This window comes from Cydia pomonella, chromosome 10, assembly GCF_033807575.1.
Source record: "Cydia pomonella isolate Wapato2018A chromosome 10, ilCydPomo1, whole genome shotgun sequence".
NCBI classification, from domain to species: domain Eukaryota; kingdom Metazoa; phylum Arthropoda; class Insecta; order Lepidoptera; family Tortricidae; genus Cydia; species Cydia pomonella.
The window spans coordinates 4,524,752-4,544,044 of record NC_084712.1 but is presented as its reverse complement, the minus strand read 5'-3'; the positions used below and the strand labels follow the sequence as shown (position 1 = coordinate 4,544,044).

At 37.7% G+C, this 19,293-nt stretch overlaps 1 protein-coding gene across 3 annotated transcripts; it reads left to right on the top strand.

Annotated features, from left to right (window-relative positions):
- The first annotated feature begins 372 nt into the window (after nucleotides 1–372).
- LOC133521870 (developmentally-regulated GTP-binding protein 2) lies at nucleotides 373–12,391 on the top strand. 3 transcript variants are annotated; one of them, XR_009799945.1, is made up of 9 exons: nucleotides 373–593; nucleotides 669–829; nucleotides 2,215–2,385; nucleotides 3,695–3,838; nucleotides 5,540–5,647; nucleotides 6,465–6,622; nucleotides 6,747–6,873; nucleotides 7,780–8,000; nucleotides 8,382–12,391. XR_009799945.1 is itself a non-coding variant. In XM_061856977.1 (9 exons), the coding sequence occupies exons 1-9, from the start codon at nucleotides 530–532 to the stop codon at nucleotides 8,383–8,385; spliced, it is 1,095 nt and encodes a 364-aa protein (XP_061712961.1). In that variant the 5' UTR covers nucleotides 373–529; the 3' UTR covers nucleotides 8,386–12,391. The 3 variants fall into 3 exon arrangements, 2 of the variants coding, with proteins under 2 accessions (XP_061712961.1, XP_061712959.1); XM_061856977.1 differs by having other exon boundaries at nucleotides 7,780–7,937; XM_061856975.1 differs by having other exon boundaries at nucleotides 7,780–7,949.
- The last annotated feature ends 6,902 nt before the right edge of the window (nucleotides 12,392–19,293 follow it).

Below are 19,293 nucleotides of genomic sequence, written 5' to 3'. Positions count from 1 at the left end.
TGTATTTTTTTTGCTTAAAATAAAATAAAATTAATATTTACGATTCTCAATGTGAATTTATTAAAACACTGCTATGCCATTGTACAGTTAGAAGTAAAAAAAAAGTTATAATAACTGTAGCAATAGATTTCATTGAATTGTCAGAGAATAAGGGAACCATGTGATAATTTTAAAAACACACACATCATTTTTACAAGCTTTTATTTAGATTTTATATTTTTTATCCAAATGTGTAAAATGTGTAATTTCGCAGTTACCGTTAATGGCAAGCTTTATTTTCTTCTCTGTGCATAGTACACATGAAACTGTCAATGTCAAATGTCAAAATTGTCACTTACGTAGGTCGTCTATAACCTATAACGACATTAACGACTTTATGTATGCTCGGCAACAAATTGTTTTTATCGAAATCGACATCAATTTAGCAACGAAATGTCCATAGTGTAGCGTAATATTAAGTTGTTAAATAGCTTCTTAGGATAAAGTTTAATTATAGTTAAATATAAGCTTCCGCTAGTGTCTTACAAAGATGGGTATTTTGGAGAAGATATCTGAGATTGAGAAGGAAATAGCAAGAACCCAGAAGAATAAAGGTGAATAATGCATACATTTGTAACGTAGCAGCCTACTTTCTAGTATTTTGTTACTTATTGTTTGTGTTTCTTCAGCCACGGAATACCACTTGGGTCTGCTGAAGGCGAAGCTCGCGAAGTACCGGTCGCAGCTGCTCGAGCCTTCCAAGAAGGGCGGCGACAAGGGCGAGGGCTTCGATGTGCTCAAGTCGGGCGACGCGAGGGTGGCGCTCATTGGCTTCCCTTCTGTAGGCAAGGTGAGTGCAAAAATGTGTGTTAATTAGAATCAGCATGTTTGAAAGATGAAAGCTAAATTAATAGCTTCACCTGACTAACGGTTTGCTATTGTGTAGTGAAATTATATTAATTCGTAGCTTTGTTACACTAGTTTGATGAACTTTAATCTTCTTCTTCAATTTAATAGGGCCAAGGTAGATGGACATAAGGGTGAGATGGATCATCAAAATATTTCATGATTCTGATGTTTAGATTTCATTAGTTCTTGTTTAGTATGCTTCACATCTAGCTTGGGAGCCCATGTGACAAAAATTTTGGGGAAAAATTTGTAAAAGTATGTATGTAAAACTTTGTTGAGTGACTAGGGAACATCATTTTTAGAGGGTTCATATTATATTGCTAGTGTCTTATTCTAATTAGTTTTGTTCTAACCTAAACAAGAAAGAAGCTTGAGTCTCAACTTGTTTTGATTTTATGCGTGCTCTTCTCTCCCGGACAAAAAGGACGGCGAATTCATGTTGGGGTATTATGGCCATATAGCCGTGAAGGTACACAATCCTGAAGATGTATATCATGGATTAGGTATTCAAAAGATTACCAGAGAGCAGTGATAATGTCACCCTATGCATGATGGCGAATAAAACAAGGAAACAGGAGTTAATTGAGAAAGATAACTATTACAGGTGTGGGAAAAAATATCAAAAGAGAAGACTTCTTGATGATTGCTTTGAGTGCGCTGTTTGCTGGTATTGAGTGGCCTAAATGGGGTCTTGAGACGAAAAGGGACTTGGGAAATTAAAAAGGAAAAATAAACATGTACTAAAATGAAGAGTTCCATCCCTCCTGTAATGGTATGATCATCACTTCCTGACACTTCGGGAGAGATAGCCAACCGTAAAAAAAAATTAAAACTTTTTTTGCACCTTATATCTTTATATCAATAGAAATGATTTTTTGTGTGTTTCATGTCAAAAGTCAATTGATTAAAATTTATGAAGAAATAAAGATGTCTTTAATTACATGTAAACTTTTTTATTTATTTGCATTTTAAAAATACTATGGTCAACTACCCCAGACTTGTAAAAATATCCTTGTGGGTTTCTACTCTGTATACTTGTAAGCAAAGAAAAATTTAAATTTTTACAAATATGCTTGAATTTCAGATGTATTTTGAAATAGCCATCAAGTAACTCTCTGAAAATACGGCAATTTAGATCGCTTTCATAAGAAAAAGAATATTCAGATACCTACTTTATGACTCCAAAAATCATGACCAGGCTTCGGAGTATAATTTTAAAGTAAACAACGACTCCATAGCTCACTTTAGTCTTACCGTGCTAAAAATACTCCAAAGCCTGATCATTACAATGATACATTTGACATTAAACAAGGAACTTTTTTCCAGTCCACATTGCTGTCAACACTGACCCACACACACTCAGAAGCCGCCAGCTACGAGTTCACAACACTGACATGCATCCCTGGTGTGATCGAGTACCGCGGGGCCAACATACAGCTCCTCGATCTGCCGGGTATCATTGAGGGTGCTGCCCAGGGCAAGGGTAGAGGAAGACAGGTAACTTATATGTGATGTTTTAGGAAATATTTACCTTACCGTTGGTTGAGGGATCATATACTTCAATAGGGTATTTGACTACTAGTCAAATCAGTTTCTTTTTTCGAACTGACGAAACGATTTGCTGCTATGGAATTTATATGAAACACTAGCAAATGACGTCACAGTCAAGTTACCTACTTTACTATACGAATTATAAAATATAAATAGTGTCTAAAAATAACTGCCGTCTACGTTTGTTCATTAATGTTGTGGTGCTTAATTACGTGCATGGTGTAAAGATTCACTAAACAAAATTTTCCATGGATTATTATAATTTTTTTTTTTTTTTTTTTTATATTATAGGACATTATTACACAAATTGACTAAGTCCCACAGTAAGCTCAATAAGGCTTGTGTTGAGGGTACTTAGACAACGATATATATAATATATAAATATTTATAAATACTTAAATACATAGAAAACACCCATGACTCGGGAACAAATATCCATGCTTATCACACGAATAAATGCCCTTACCAGGATTTGAACCCGGGACCATCAGCTTCGTAGGCAGGGTCACTACCCACTAGGCCAAACCGGTCGTCAAATATTAACATTAAAATATCAAATATTAAAATAAATATTAACCCACAAAGACAGACATTAGTAGTCACCCACAAAATCGCGAAATAAAATCTTATGGATACAGTTGACAGCCCGAAGTAGATCAAACATGGAGTATACTTTTTTCACGATTTTCATATCGGTCCCTTGGGAATGGGAAACCTTGTTCAGTATGACCATCTAATTACATTTTTGACATTGGGGATCACCCAGTATATTTTAGTTTTATATAATAGCACAAATTTGTTTATGGCGGCCATACTGAGCCTAGAAAAAGCTGTCCTCCTTGTATGAGAAACTAAGGAAAAAATTTCTTAGTATCTTTTTCATGCTAAATATAAATAATGAAATATTCTTTAAATCGATAAATTAAGTGACTTGTCTTGCTGAAAACCTTCTATCATATTCTTATTCTCATTCGACCTGACGATTTGTCTGGCCTAGTGGGTAGTGACCCTGCCTATGAAGCCGATGGTCCCGGGTTCAAATCCTGGTAAGGGCATTTATTTTGTGTGATGAGCACGAATATTTGTTCTTGAGTCATGAATGTTTAAGTATATTTAAATACTTATATATTATATTTATCATTATCTAATACCCACAACACATGCCTTATTGAGCTTACCGTGGGACTTAGTAAATTTGTGTAATAATGTCCTATAATATTTATTTATTTATTATTCATTCATATCACGTTAACAGGTGATAGCGGTGGCTCGCACAGCCGACCTGGTGCTCATGATGTTGGATGCCACGAAGCCCTACGTGCACCGCCAGCTGCTCGAGAAGGAACTCGAGAGTGTCGGCATCAGGCTCAATAAGAGCAAACCTAATATTTACTTTAAGGTATACGATATATTTAGTTAAATTACATAAAACTTGCATCATTCTTTGGTAGGTTGTCTGGCCAGCACAGCGGCTATGTGCCCTGGGCCTCTGTGCTATAACCGCGAAATTCGAAGTTCGTCACTTGCGGACATTTTTCTCTGTCACTCTAATTACGTCTTAATGAGAGTAAAAGAGAAAGATCCCCGCAATTTGCGAATTTCGGTTTTCGCGGTAGGCCCCCTGCAGTTCGCGGTACGCTCCCATGCGCATTGTATAGTCTGCCATATAGAATTCTGAATCAGATAGTTAAACTTGCGATTCCAACATCATCATTTTAGTTTGTCTCTAGTTTCGGCCAGAGGTTCGGTTTTTGTCCGTTACATGATTTTTATGCCGAAACCGAAACTTAGGTCGGATACTAGTCGTCAAGAGAAAACACCGAGAATAGTAGGTGGAGACGAATCGTATGTCAAAACACAGTGCAGTTTCAGGTACTCCGAATTAGCGTAACTTAGCATATCTTAGTAATCTGGGTGACAAAGCAATATTATCAAGGATTTAATAATGGAGTATTCATAATTTAAATGTTTAATAGGGTTGACTGGTCGAAGTATTTTACAGGTGGCGCCAGCATAGGTTTTATCAGTCAGTCCTACAAATAGTGTAGAATTCTGGTTTGATTTCGGAATTTTACAGCCTGGATGCTAGCCCATTAAGCCAAATCTCGCAGAATAAAACTAGAGAGAGTAAAACGCTGGCACCATTTTAGAAATATAAACTTATACTTAAAAAAAATAAACAAAGCACTTATACAAATATTAAGTTTACGGTTTAACTCGCGTGTTTTAGTCGCTCTCGCGACATGTTTGTCTTTCTAGGTCATTTTCAAGCACTAAATGTGCATGAATAGGCGGGTCCACACAGATCGAGCATACGCGCGAGGCAATTTCCTCACGCATGAAGCGGCAAGTGTAGACGTGCCTCGGCCGAGGCGGTGCGCGCGTTTTCTCGCCTGAGCGTGCCGCCTTGGCCGAGGCACATCAACTCTGGCCATTTTGTGCGTGAGGAAATTGCCTCGCGCGTATGCTTGCTCTGTGTGGACCCGCCTAGTGAGTAGCATTCAGGACGAGCGCGCCTCACGTACTGCTGCACGCCGCGTCGCGCACTGCGCGCGCTATGATATAGTATTACGTGTTGGTTTGGTGTACATCGACAGAGCGGGATTTGCCCCCAACCGGTTATATGCCGTGCTAACAAAAAATGCAGTAATCAGTTAATCACATTTGAATAGTCACGCGGCGTACAATACAATTTAATTTTAATTTTAATTTATTTATTTATAAAATAATAATTTTACACGTATATACAATACATATATACTTTATTGCACACCTCAATACAGAAACAGTACAAATAATACAACACATAAAGAAGAGGTAAACAACAGGCGGTCTTATCGCTAAAAAGCGATCTCTTCCAGACAACCTTTAGGTAGCGGAATTAAAAAAAAATATATATGTTATGTCAGTAGGTGTTCCAGATGCAATAAAAGAAGCACGTGAGGCGCGCCCATCGTGAACGCCACTCATGCACTGTAAGTGCTTGAAAATGGAGACCTAGGCTCTCCGAAATGTTGCGCGGGTGACTAAAACACGTGAATTAAACCGTACAATTAGCTTAACAAAGGTCTTAGGACAACATATTGTATCTTGTTTACAGCAAAAGAAAGGCGGCGGTCTCTCCTTCAACTCGACGTGTCAGCTCACTAAAGTGGACGAGAAAATGGTGCAAATGATCCTACACGAATACAAGATATTCAATGCCGAGGTAACATCTACTGATAATAATTTAGTGCTTTGAAGTCTTTTGTGTATTTTAATATAGCACTTGATAGTGGCAGCGCCTGCTACTGCTCGCCACCATTGGCGTTGCCGTTTAAATATGAAATTTAACTAATTTATTGTATAAAGTATTAAATTCTATATTATAAGATTCAACCTGATATTTTTTTAATAGAAGAACATAAGAATGGGCTGCCATCAAATCAGTTAATGGCAGCTATTTTGAATTGATTGCGAGTTTTTATCTATAATAATAATAATAATAATTCAGCCTATATACGTCCCACTGCTGGGCACAGGGTACCGGGAAAATCGAAGTTCGTCAATTGCGGGCATTTTTCTCTGTCACTCTAATTACGTCTTAGTAAGAGTAAAAGAGAAAGATCCCCGCAATTTGCGAATTTCGGTTTTCGCGGTAGACCCCCAGGCCTTCTCTCATGCACGAGAGAGCTTCGGCTATAGTCCACGCTAGTGCGGATTGGGGACTTCACATACACCTTTGAATTTCTTCGGAGATGTATGCAGGTTTCCTCACGATGTATTCCTTTACTGATTTTTGAATAATTATATAAAAATAATAATAGAATAATATATTACTGAGACTCAAATTATTTCGATTTTATTTTAATTTTAAGACATCTATTCTTATTATTCTTATTTAAATTAGGGTGTCAATTTACTTCCCATCTTACCATATCAAGTTGACAGCGCGACGAGATTACGGACTTCATTTACCTATTTAGTATTTACCACGCATTGAAATTTGAACCTAGACAGTTTTATAACAAGGTTGAAATCTGCAGGTACTATTCCGAGAAGACTGCACGGCGGACGACCTGATTGATGTGATCCTGGCCAACAGGGTGTACCTTCCCTGCATCTACGTGTACAACAAGATCGATCAGATCTCCATACAGGAGGTGGACAGGATCGCTCGGGAACCTAACTCTGTTGTCGTCAGGTAAGTCACATCTCTTGGATTTAGAAGGTGATAGGAGACTTTGTGACTGTGTACGTATTCAAATACGAGAGGTATTGCTATATGACAGTCTTGACAACCAAACATTTAAAAAAATACTTTGCAGTTGCAACATGAAGCTGAACCTGGACTACCTCCTGGAGACGCTTTGGGAGTACCTGGCGCTCATCCGCGTCTACACTAAGAAGCCCGGCCAGCCGCCAGACTTTGATGATGGACTGATCCTTAGGAAGGTATGTCAGCATGAACCTTCATCATCTCCTGTGTAGCTGCAACATAGAGCTGAACCTAAACTAACTCCTGGAGACGCTGTGGGAGTACCTGGCGCTCATCCGCGTCTACACCAAGAAGCCTGGCCAGCCGCCAGACTTTGATGACGGACTGATTCTTAGGAAGGTATGGCAGCATGAACCTTCATGTTCATGTCCTGTGTAGCTGCGACATGAAGCTGGACCTGAACTACCTTCTGGAGACGCTGTGGGAGTACCTGGCGCTCATCCGCGTCTACAACAAGTAGTCCGGCCAGCCGCCAGACTTTGATGACGGACTGATTCTTAGGAAGGTATGGCAGCATGAACCTTCATGTTCATGTCCTGTGTAGCTGCGACATGAAGCTGGACCTGAACTACCTTCTGGAGACGCTGTGGGAGTACCTGGCGCTCATCCGCGTCTACAACAAGTAGTCCGGCCAGCCGCCAGACTTTGATGATGGACTGATGCTTAGGAAGGTATATCACATCACTGCCTTAAAGCCTAACAAGATTTAATTTGGTCTTCGCTGTTTTGCATATTTTCAGTGGTATTTATTTGACTGGCAAGGAGTACAGTGTTGGTAACAGACGTTGAAAAGTCTCGAAATTATAAAAGATTTTACCACATAAATGCAAAAAAAAATGTCTTGAAATTCTTGAATAAAATCAAATATTGCGCGACGAAGAATTGCGTAGCATTCCAATGCTGTACTGAAAATTTTATTTGGCTATACATGAAGTATGCATGTCATTGCCATATATTATGTACTGTTCAAGCTAAATTTCCCTCAGACGGATCTGCATCGATCTAACCTCCTTTATCTGTTTCTTAGCTTCCTTTTCTACAATTTTCCTCAGCATCAAAATGAAGTAGAAGTTATCTTCCAGGGCGTAACCATCGAGCACGTATGCCACTCGATCCACCGCACGCTGGCCGCGCAGCTGAAGTACGCGCTGGTGTGGGGCACCAGCACCAAGTACTCGCCGCAGCGCGTCGGCATCGCGCACACCGTCAACGACGAGGACGTCGTGCAGCTCATTAAGAAGTAGGCTCGAGGGTAGGCGTCAGGATGGCACCATCGAGGACGGGGGGATAGAGAAAAAAAATTGTAACTATATGTATGACCCTCTCCCTTCCCCTGGCCGTCGGCCATATGAACCAGGAAGTACTCGCCGCAGACAACGACGAGGACGTCGTGCGGCTCACTAATAAGTAGGCTTGAGGGTATGTGCTGTTGTCTGTCAGGGTGTTACCATCGAGAAGGGGGGGGGGATGGGGACCCAAATTTGTAACTATATGTATGACCCTCCCCCACCCCTTGGCCATCGGACATATGAACCATATTGGATCCGTGCACACCACACTTCACGCAAGCGGTGTGCCATTTCTCATAAGGATCTGTATATTACAAAGCGCACTTCTGCCCACGCATCGGATTTGCATAGGCCTTCAGACTTTAAATATCTGATCAATGAATCTTTGGTTACAGGTAATAAGTTTATGGGCACATCTAAATAAACGAGCCTGTTTTCGGACCCTCTGATGTTGACGTATGGTATGTATCTACATTACTATGAGTTTCTTAAAAGCTATCAGTAGACTATTACTTTAATTTGTGGGTTGCCAACCGGATTGATCAGATCATTCCATCCTAAATAGATCATTCATCAAATAGTGTTTGACATTACAGATAAAAACGTCATTGTGATATTTAATATATAATCACGCGCCATATCGCGGAATTTCAATGGAACTATTTTTTTTATACTAAACTGAACTGTCACCATATACATGAGAATAACAGCGCCCTCTTGACAATGATCATATATTTCTGGTCGGGCTTTATATGATGGGCAATTTTTTTATTTGTTTTCGTTTTTTTTCGTCGGAATGTGATAAAATTTGCTAAGTTTGAGGATCTCCTCATTCTGGGAAGAATAAATGACGAAACTCAAATTCGGGACGAAACAAATTTCGTAATTTTCTTTTGAGTTACGAAAATATCATACGTTTTCGTCGGGTGTATATCATAGTTTCGGACACGTACTCTCGGAGTATCCTGCTGTCGAATGTTCGTTGATTCGACTGTCGCTGGATCGAATGTTCGCTGGGTCGAAAAGCGTAGAAATAATCAATTGTAGAATCGAATTTGAGGTTTCGATTGTCATCCCATAGAAGATCTCGGGTACGAATGTTCGTTGATTCGACTGTGAACATTCGATCCAGCAACATTCGAATCAACGAACATTCGACAGCAGGATACTCCGAGAGTACGTGTCCGAAACTATGATATACACTCGTTTTCGTCATTCGGAGGATGATTTTTCGGGACATAGGGTGAAATGCGCTTAAGAGTCCCCGTCAACTTCGGCCGAATTTCACCTTCCCATACAAACGGAGATTCGTTCTCATTTTAAAACTACGTGTTGGATTGTAATGAATCTGTGCGCATACAATAACATGGGGTATGTATATGCCTGTAATTAGTTTATATAGCTCCAGCTTATAAAACAACCTGAATAAAGCTAAAACCTTTGTAAATAATATAGGTTTTAAGTTAATTTTACTAACCATATATAGACTTATGGGTCTGAAATAAAGATATATTTCATTTAATTTTAATTTTAAAACAAGTTGGTATGTAAACTTAACATCGCTGTTTTTTTTAACTATGGTATCTGAAGCAACATAAACTAATTACAGGCACATAGCTTATCCTATTGTAAGTACAAAGTTTCAGAGCAATCTAGCTAGTCGTTTTTAAATGAGAGCGTAACTACGTTTGTATGGAGAACCGAGCTTGCTGCGGACTCATGCCAAATTTTCTTAAAACCTTACGACGAAGGAATATCAAAAATAAATAAAAAGTACTCAGGAGTAGGTATTAGGATATCAGGATATCCGGTTTTAAGTCGGATATTAATGATATTCCTTATCCATTTTTATATATATATATTGCTGATAGCAATAAAAAAACTGATACTACTGTATATCCCCAGTAAATACAGAATATGTTTTATACATTTCTGTATATACCAGTAGTGGGCAAACTTTCTTCATGGCGGGCCAGAAAGCTTAAGAAATATCAGAGGAGTGCCAGAATTGCAGCCAAACTTCGCTTTTTATAATTTCGCGGTCTATATACAAATTATTTCGAAGGGCCGGTGGCGGGCCGGATGCCTGGATTAATTGCAATTAACTATTAACTGTTTCAAATTGAACCATAAACCTTCACGGACCGGTTCAATTTGTATAGTCGTTCGATTTATAGCTGGCCTGATCGGCTAATCCTTTGTCTGTTGTTAAGTAAAACCGCACGTACTACTACTGCATAAAAAATGGTCCAGTCAATTTTAACCGGTTATTAAATTACAATTCCTATGGAAATTAATGGAAAAATAATTTGCGATTCCTTGTGTGATCCCTCTACGGTTACTGAGTGCCGGAGAGTCGAACTCTACAGAACCAGTCTAAAATGTGTCCTTGAGATGCGTAACAAAGGCGGGTTATCGGAGAGCGCACATACACTGGTTTTTGAGCGTTGGACTAGTCCGCGCTCAGGTGCCAATTAGAATTATACGGCCCTTTTTTGCAGGTAGGTAGTGGCACGTGCGGGTTAACTTAACAATAGACAAAGGATTAGCCGTTCGGGCCAGCTACAAATCGAACGAGTATAAAAGTTAACGGTCAAATGCATTAACGTTTCGGCCAACAGTGCCAGATACAATCTTTCCGCGGGTCGGAGCGGGCCCGCGGGCCGTATTTGAACACCACTGGTATATACTATGGGACGCCTTTAGGTATAAAGTGTAGTCAGAATGTGTTATTTGGTTAATTGAAATTGTATAACTGAATTGGACGCAATATAATTATGCCTTTGACGACTTTTACAGCAATAATGCTATTATTTTTGTATAAATAATTAAATTAGTCAACCCTATGCGACTTTTTCGTTTTTCGTTATAAAACTTTAAGCAATGTAACTTGGCGTCTTTTATTTATAAAAATTTGGCATCTGAAATGCTATCTTCTAATGATCATTTTATTTTAATAGTTAACAGCCTTACCCTTCTAATATTGAAACAATTAATGTTAAAATGGAATGTATTGGAAGATATTGGTGAAACATCAAAGTCGGAGTTACCTCAATTCGATATTTTCAATCTTTTTTATATATAAAAATGTCATATAGGTATATATGAAATATTTTATCACCCGAGCAAGCGAAAGATCCCAAAATTGAACCACGAGCTTAACGAGTGGTTCGAAAAGTGTAATCTTGTGCCTTGCGAGGGTTATACAATCTTTGCTGCCGAGTGAAAGGCATTTTTCACCACACGGTCGTAAAGGCCCTTATATTCTAAAAGTCGTCTTATAAAAATTTGGATTTAAAAGACTCGACTGTTTATAATCAACGCTACCTATAAATTGTGTCAAACACTCGCTGCACGCGAACACGTTGTGAAATAAAAATGATGTATTTTTAAGACGAAAGTAGAGGATCCGCGCGAAATCGCCTTTTCACCTCAGCAGCTCGAACAAGCCTACTTTCCTCACTCCAGGGAGTGAGACAAAGTAGATTTTTAATTTAGTGAAGGCCATGAGATTAAAAACTTTACTTGATGTTAAATTATTTAACCTTTTATATGTTCTCACTACTGAGGTAAAAAGATGTATGTGTCACACGAGAGCAAAGTTATTTTATATCTCGTGTTTTTGAGTCCCTCGCTAGGGTCAAGATTCTGACTTAGAATATTTCGCTTACTCGGGACTCAAAATCAACACTCGCAAGAAAAACTAACTTTCTTGTTGCACAAATAACTATTTCAAACAAACTTACTTAGTTTTCTTTCCTCTCAGGATATTCACATTATTGAAAATATTTTGACACAATTTGTTGTATAGCAACCATAGCTATGTCCCTGCCTTTGATATTTTCGAATTTCTAATTATTATGATAGTTAGAAGCATTTATAAATTTGCATGAAATCTGTTTTTCGCTCCTAATTTTTACAATAATCTAAAAATCTAAAAAGTCAAACGTAAGGGAAAGCTATGGTTAATATACATCAATTTATGTAAAAATATTTCCCATAATGTCAAAATTCAGAGAGGAAAATAGGGACTACGTTTGTACGGAGAAGCGGCCGTCGCCTTTCGTTTTAAGCACAAGAACAAAATATAAAATGATACAAAACAGAAAAAGGAGACAGTGTTACGAAATGGCCATATCTCAGCATGTTGGTGGCGACTTCCAGCGCTGATCTTCCGATATGTGCTCTCTGTCACACCTACCGGCGGGCGGCATCCTGTCTCTTTTTAATTGTTCCCGACTCGCGACCTTCGCGTGAAGAGAGTGTTTACACAAATATAACTTTAAGTTTATTATAACTCACGTTATATCCAACGCAAGCAATAAATAATCACTGTTCAAGAGTTATCATTGTTGTATATACTCAATTATAATTTTGCAATGGAATAAATAGTTTTTTAAAAGTGCATTTGTGTTTTTCTGTTATTTTAAGTTCCGACTGGCTACTGTTAACCAGCGGTGGTCACGAGAAATCCAGCAGAATTGATTCTTTCTTCACGGGCAGCAGCAAGTACACAAACCATTGACATATATCTAAGGACGGGCCTTACGGGCAATAAGAATGGGGCCAATGGGGCCATACACGCCCCGGTGTGTGCATTCGTGTGCGGTGTCACGCACACGAATTGGAGCCAATTGTGCAGTCTAACGCCTCAACGCGATTGGTTGACGAGTTCGCATCACCCGCGCGATTTTTTGCAATTAGTTGCGTTAAACTGCACGATTGGCTCGAATTCGCGAGTCACACCACTGAACTAGCACCATTCTTAGTGCCCGTCCTTAGATATATGTCAATGGTTTAAGTACTTGCTGCCGCCCGTTGGACTGAGACTGTCAAGAAAGACTAATTTCTACTGGTTTAGATATATATCAATGACACAAACCCTATCTTCTGTTCATCCTATAAAAGATGATTCGCGTTAGACCAGGCCGGGTCCGGGCCGGAGCTTCCGGCGCTTCTTTTCTATGAGAGATGACCGCCGCCCCAACCCAGTCTAACGTGAGCCATCCTTTACCCGCTGCTGGCTCGAATCATATTCTTCCATTGACACTGGTTCTGGGCAGCTTGGGTAACCTCCTCCCATCCCATCCCCAATACACCCAGGTCTCGCTCCACAGAAGGGCGCCAAGTAAATTTAGGGCGACCATGTTTCCGTTTGCCGAGCATCTTCCAGGTCAGGGCCAGTTTGGACCAACCCTTAAGTTAAAAATGTGTGTCACTTTTATTCAAACAGGACTTAAGAGAAATAAGTAACCATTAGAGAGAAAAAGTGTGCGTGCGCGCTGTCTAAGAGTAGACGTACGTCAGTTTGCTCCGCAAATATATTGTACAAAGTGTAAATTTAGTGACTGTTACCATGCATTGTGATGTAAATTATATAGCTAAAAACCTCGGCTACGAAAACTTATAAAAATCCTAAGTAAAAGTGGACTATTTATAAAAATACACAGTGAATAACTCAGTGAAATCCGTTGCGGTGCTTCAAATCTCACACATACATTGACATTGGAAGTGTATTACGCATGAAGTTAATGGCCAATCAGCACTCGATTTCAACCACTTGCTACGTGCTATCATCAGATGCCTAGTTTAGTTATCTACGTCACAAGCACTCGTGGCGCCTTGTGCGGACGATACAATTTAACTCTTACTGTTCAGAGTGGTCCCTGGTTCAAATCCCAGCACCGTCAATACTTGTAATTGTTTGTTTTTTTTTTTTTGTTTTTTGCTTTATTATAATTTTGAAACAATCATATTAAAAGAATTCTTTCTTTTTTAATTAAAATTTAATATCAATAAACTGAAGTTTTAAGCTGAATACTAATCTAAAATGCCTCCGAAAATAGTATCAAAAGTAGCATGCGCTCACTGTAAGAAAAAAATCTTGGATAAACACTTCCTGACTTGTTCACTATGCGGAAAATCATATGATCTAAACTGCGCTCATTCAGAAAAACTGTATGACTTGATGGACGCGGGACGTAAAGAATCATGGTGCTGTACCAAATGTCGCCAAACAAAAGCTCCGCTGAGAAAAACTAGTACACCTATTACTGCCAAAAAAGGCGCTCCTAGTACATCAAAACAAGTGAAAATTCAAGACGAACACCCGGAAGAACTACCTCAGGTCGTCGCGCCGAACTTGCAAAAACCTCATGAATTGAAATGTTCTCCAATTGTTACCGAAAAAAGCGTCCCTTCACCTCAAGAAGAACGGCCCAAAGAATTACCTTTTGCCGATTCACCCGAGCAACAACATGGACAACATCAAGAGTTAAATTATTCGGTTGACAACGTTACAAAGAGAAGGAAATACAATGTACCTGTACAAAATTCATTCGACTCTCTATCTGATGAACAGACTGACATCTCTATACTTCGCAATGATACTCTAAACAGAAGCTGCCCAGACATGAGCGTAAATTATAAAGATGAAGTTGAATCATTGAAGAGTAAAATAGAACATTTGCAAGAGAAACTTGAGCTTTCCGACAGTTATAGCACTAAACTTCTTATTGAAAATGAAAGTCTTAAGAAGCAGCTATCGGAATCCACCCGACAAATAAAACAACTAAAGGAGATATGTAAAACTACGCCTAAAATCATGAAACCTGCCAAGACTCTAAATAAAATTGACCGATCAGCTCAAACAAGCATAAGTAGCGTGTACACGGATCTGGAAATTGATCACTCTATCGAAACTTCTAAAATCTTGGAAACTGAAACGTTGGAAAAAAGAGCACAAGTTTCACTAGAAAACGAAATACCCGTTTTTCAACCTGCAGACAAAGAAAGTAAATCAAAAAAGATTTATATTTTGGGAGGACATCAGTGTAAAAATCTATCTTCAGCATTGATAAAATCAAGAATGAATACACAATATGAAAAATACGAGGTGTGCTCATTCCTGAAACCAGGCGCATCATGTGAAGAAATACTGCAAACTCCTTCGATCCTGAAAAACGTCTCGAATGGTGACAAATTAGTTCTCTGTGTCGGCGAAACAGACTGTAATCCTACTAAGCTATTAATGGACTTAAGTTTCTTTGTTAGAGCTCATTGTAATTTGGATATTTCTGTAATTAGTATAATGCAAAATGACCACCTAAATGAAAAGGCACTTAATAACGTGCTAAAACTAATTTGTGAAAATCATAAAAACTGTAAGTTTATTAGTATCTCGCAGGCATCTACACTAAGCAAACACTACCTGTTTAATTTATCCCGTAAAATTAGTATGGAAATCGACTCTTCATACTATAACAAAAAGTTTTTGACATTTAAGACAAGTAATAAACACAATCATACTAAAAAAATAAATGCCGATGTACATGACACAAATATATATAAAAAAGGGACTATACCTTACCTATTCCATCGTATGAACAAAAATAGAGTTGCTTTAAACACACCATCGAGCGTACCAATACCTAAAAAGAAAACTACCATACTGGACTACTTCTCGGTCGTACTATCAAACTCCAACGGTAACAACAACACACCAGAACAGCACAATTTTTTTCGGATCACCAAGTAAGGGTAAACTTATTATATTCCACCAAAATGTTGCCGGATTATTAAGTAAAAAGGATACATTAGAATTAGCTCTCTATGAACTGCACGAGATAAATAGGGAAGTAGAAGTGATTTGTATGAGTGAAACCTTTATAAAATCCGGGGAAGAATCCAACATACATATTAAAGGTTATCATTTAGCAGATTTCTATTCGCGGCAAAAACAAAAACGTGGAGGAGTATGTATAATGTGTAAAGACTACCTAGATTTCCAACCTATACAATACTTAAAAGAAATGCAAACAGACTACCATTTTGAATGTTGTGGCATAGAAATTCCAAAGTATAACTCCATAATAATTTGCATCTACAGAACTCCAAATCCCACACCTTCAATATTCCTAAATAAACTTGAATTACTACTGGAAAGATTAAGATGTAAAACTAAAAAGAAGATTATAATAACAGGTGACTTTAATATTGATTTAATTAAGCAAAATAAGGTAACTTTAGAATATAATAGACTAATTCAAAACTATAACTATAAGATACATATTGACCAACCTACCAGGCAAAATGCCTGTATTGATCATATAATAAGTAATGATATAAATGCTATCGGTGAACTTCATTCGCTTCAAATATCTGATCATAATACGGGTCAATTATTAATAGTACCAGATGTCCCAATGATAAATCGTAGCTCATATTGGTTTATTAGAAAGCGAGACTTAAGCAAAGAAAATATAGATAAATTTTGCAATTGTCTGTGCTCATTGACTTGGTACGAAATATATAATGAACCAGATATTGATATCGCATTTGACATTTTTCATGAGTATTTAACATTATTTTATAATTTATGTTTTCCTGTAATAAAAATGAAAATTAAAAGGAAGTCATCTAAAATAGCCTGGCTCAGTAAAGGAATAAAAATAGCATCAAAAACAAAACGTATACTACGTTATAAATATTATTCCACGAAAAATGAATTTAATAAAAAAAAGTACTGCGATTATCAAAAAACATTCAAGAAATGTTTGAAAACGGCACAGAAACTGAGTAACAAAAAATATATAATGAATGCAAAGAATGTGTGCAAAGCTACTTGGAGTGTAATTAAAGAGAATGCATCAAACAAATCGTTTGATCGAAAAATCATTAACAAAATAATATGTAATGATGTGACGATCACCGATCCAAAATTGATTGCAGATGCATTTATAAACCATTTTATAGGGATCTCAAAAACTCGCCAAGATCAGGAAAATGTTAAGTACTCAGCTAAAATGACTGGCGTTGATGCTAGTATGTTTCTTTTCCCTACAGATAGTCTAGAGGTTTATAAAATAATTAATAAACTACGAAATACTACTTCTGTAGGTTATGATGATCTATCTACACAAATACTGAAACATTGTTCATACTTAATTGCACCAGTACTCAGCCATCTTATAAATTTATCTTTTGTTCAAGGAGTCTTCCCACAAAAACTAAAAAGAACATTAATAAAACCAATCTATAAGAAAGGTAATAGAGGTACATTGGATAACTACAGACCAATAGCTCTCATACCTATATTATCCAAGATCGTTGAGAAAGCTATGCAGGAACGATTAACAAAATTCTTTAGTAAGCATACAGTGCTCTCCAAGCAACAAAATGGGTTCCAAAAAGGGAAATCTACCAGTCTGGCTGCCTTTCAAATGGTAATGGAAATTACGAAGGCTTTAGATAACCGAGCCTCGACGACTGCTATATTTTTCGACATGAGCAAGGCGTTCGATTTGGTACAACATAACCTGCTTTTGTCCAAATGTGAAAACTGCGGATTACGTGGTAAAGTACTAGATTGGTTACAAAGTTATCTTAGTAACAGACAGCAATATGTGGAGATCTCGAACATTAACGAAGATAATGAATATGTAAGCTACAAATCAGACTACATGACTCATACTGTCGGTGTGCCTCAGGGGAGTATCTTAGGGCCGTTACTGTTCCTGATATATATCAACGATTTGCCATTAAGCACTAATCATCATTGCATTCTCTTCGCTGATGATGTATCTGTTATCGTATCCAGCGAAAACAAAACTAATCACAAAAATGATATTAATGCAGCACTTGCCAATATAATAGGTTGGCTAAATATAAATAGTCTGCAAGTCAACATTAGCAAGACCACATATTTGCAATTCTGGAATGGATATGGGGAAAAAGAAAAAATGATACTTTCATATAATGACCAACAAATTACAGAGTCAGAGCAAGTCAAATTTCTTGGGATTTTAGTTGATGATAGGTGTCACTGGACACATCATATTGAAAGCGTGTGTAAGAAAATAAACAGTTTTGCCTATGCCCTTTGGCGTTTAACAAAAATTACTAGCCAAAAAACAGCAATCCAAGCGTATCATGGCTACGTGTCATCGAGTCTACGATATGGTATAACTGTATGGGGTAACGGATCAAATATAAAAGGATTGCTTATAGCTCAAAAGCAGTGTATACGCGCGATTTGTGGTGTTTCGGTATTAACTTCATGCAGACCATTATTCAAAAAACTGAATCTTCTCACTGTTCCTTGTTTATACATATTTGAAATGTGTGTATTTGTAAAATGCAATCAAAATGTATATACAAAAAATGACGAAATATGTAACTTTAATACGCGATACCCTAACAAACTGATATGTCCGAGAACACACACGAGTCTATATAGGAAAAGTTGTTATCCCATGAGCATACGTTTGTTTAACAAGCTGCCAGATACTATTAAAAGCCTTACATTACAATTATTTAAGAGACGTTTATTTCAATGGCTTAATGAACAGACCTTCTATTCAATAAATGAATATCTGGATAAGTAAACTGCTACAGCTCAATTTATTTTGTATTATACGATATAATTAGTCTTTAATATTCGTTATTTTGTATGTAAATATTGCTATGTAAATACACATGAATTAATTTTAGACATTATTTAGGTGCATGTTTAGTATTAGGTAAAAACTTTAAAATTTGCATGTCACTGTGTGACAAGGTAGCTTGGCTCAGTTAACTATAAACTGCAACATCCTACACCGTGTCCAATAAGTTCGAATACAGTTATGATCCTTAATAAAATAAATTTACGCGTAGTTTATGTTATGAAAATTATATTAAATGAAAGCCACATTTATATACAATATTTACAACAAATGTTTTGGAATTACTCCACCTTTAACTTTTTTTACAAGTTTCAAACGTTTCTCAAAAGAGTCACAAGCGGCACGCACCGCATCCATCGGCATATCGTCCCATATTTGCATGATAACCTTTTTAAAATGGCTCAGGTTTGCGACTTTATAATTATTTAGTTTCGAGAGCATGTATGACCATACGAAATAATCTAGTACGTTTAAATCTGGAGAACTTGGTGGCCATTCAGTTTTCGGCCAAAAATCGGTCAAATTAGCCTTACACCAAGCTTGAACAGCGTTTGCCGTATGCGACGGAGATCCGTCTTGTTGGAAAACATAATAATCGTCTGCAAACATATTTTTTAAATTTGGGGCAACATTTTTCTCCAAAACCTCCGATTTATAGTATGCCGCATTGATTTTGACGCCTTTATCAATAAAAACTAGAGGCAGTTTGCCCCTCTTACAAAGAGCACCCCAAACCATCACTGATGGTGAGCTCTGGAACCTAGGCACATTCTTTTCATACTCTGGAATGTCTTCTATCCGTGCTGCCCACAACCGGTCGTTCTGGGCGTTATGAGGCTGCTCTAACACAAAGAGTTTCTCG

Excerpts from the sequence above, each read along its gene's own strand:
- LOC133521870 (XM_061856977.1), top strand. The coding sequence starts at position 530 with ATGGGTATTTTGGAGAAGATATCTGAGATTGAGAAGGAAATAGCAAGA. Across the intron at positions 830-2,214 it reads GCTTCCCTTCTGTAGGCAAG|TCCACATTGCTGTCAACACT; the intron begins GTGAGTGCAAAA and ends ACTTTTTTCCAG. Across the intron at positions 2,386-3,694 it reads GCAAGGGTAGAGGAAGACAG|GTGATAGCGGTGGCTCGCAC; the intron begins GTAACTTATATG and ends TCACGTTAACAG.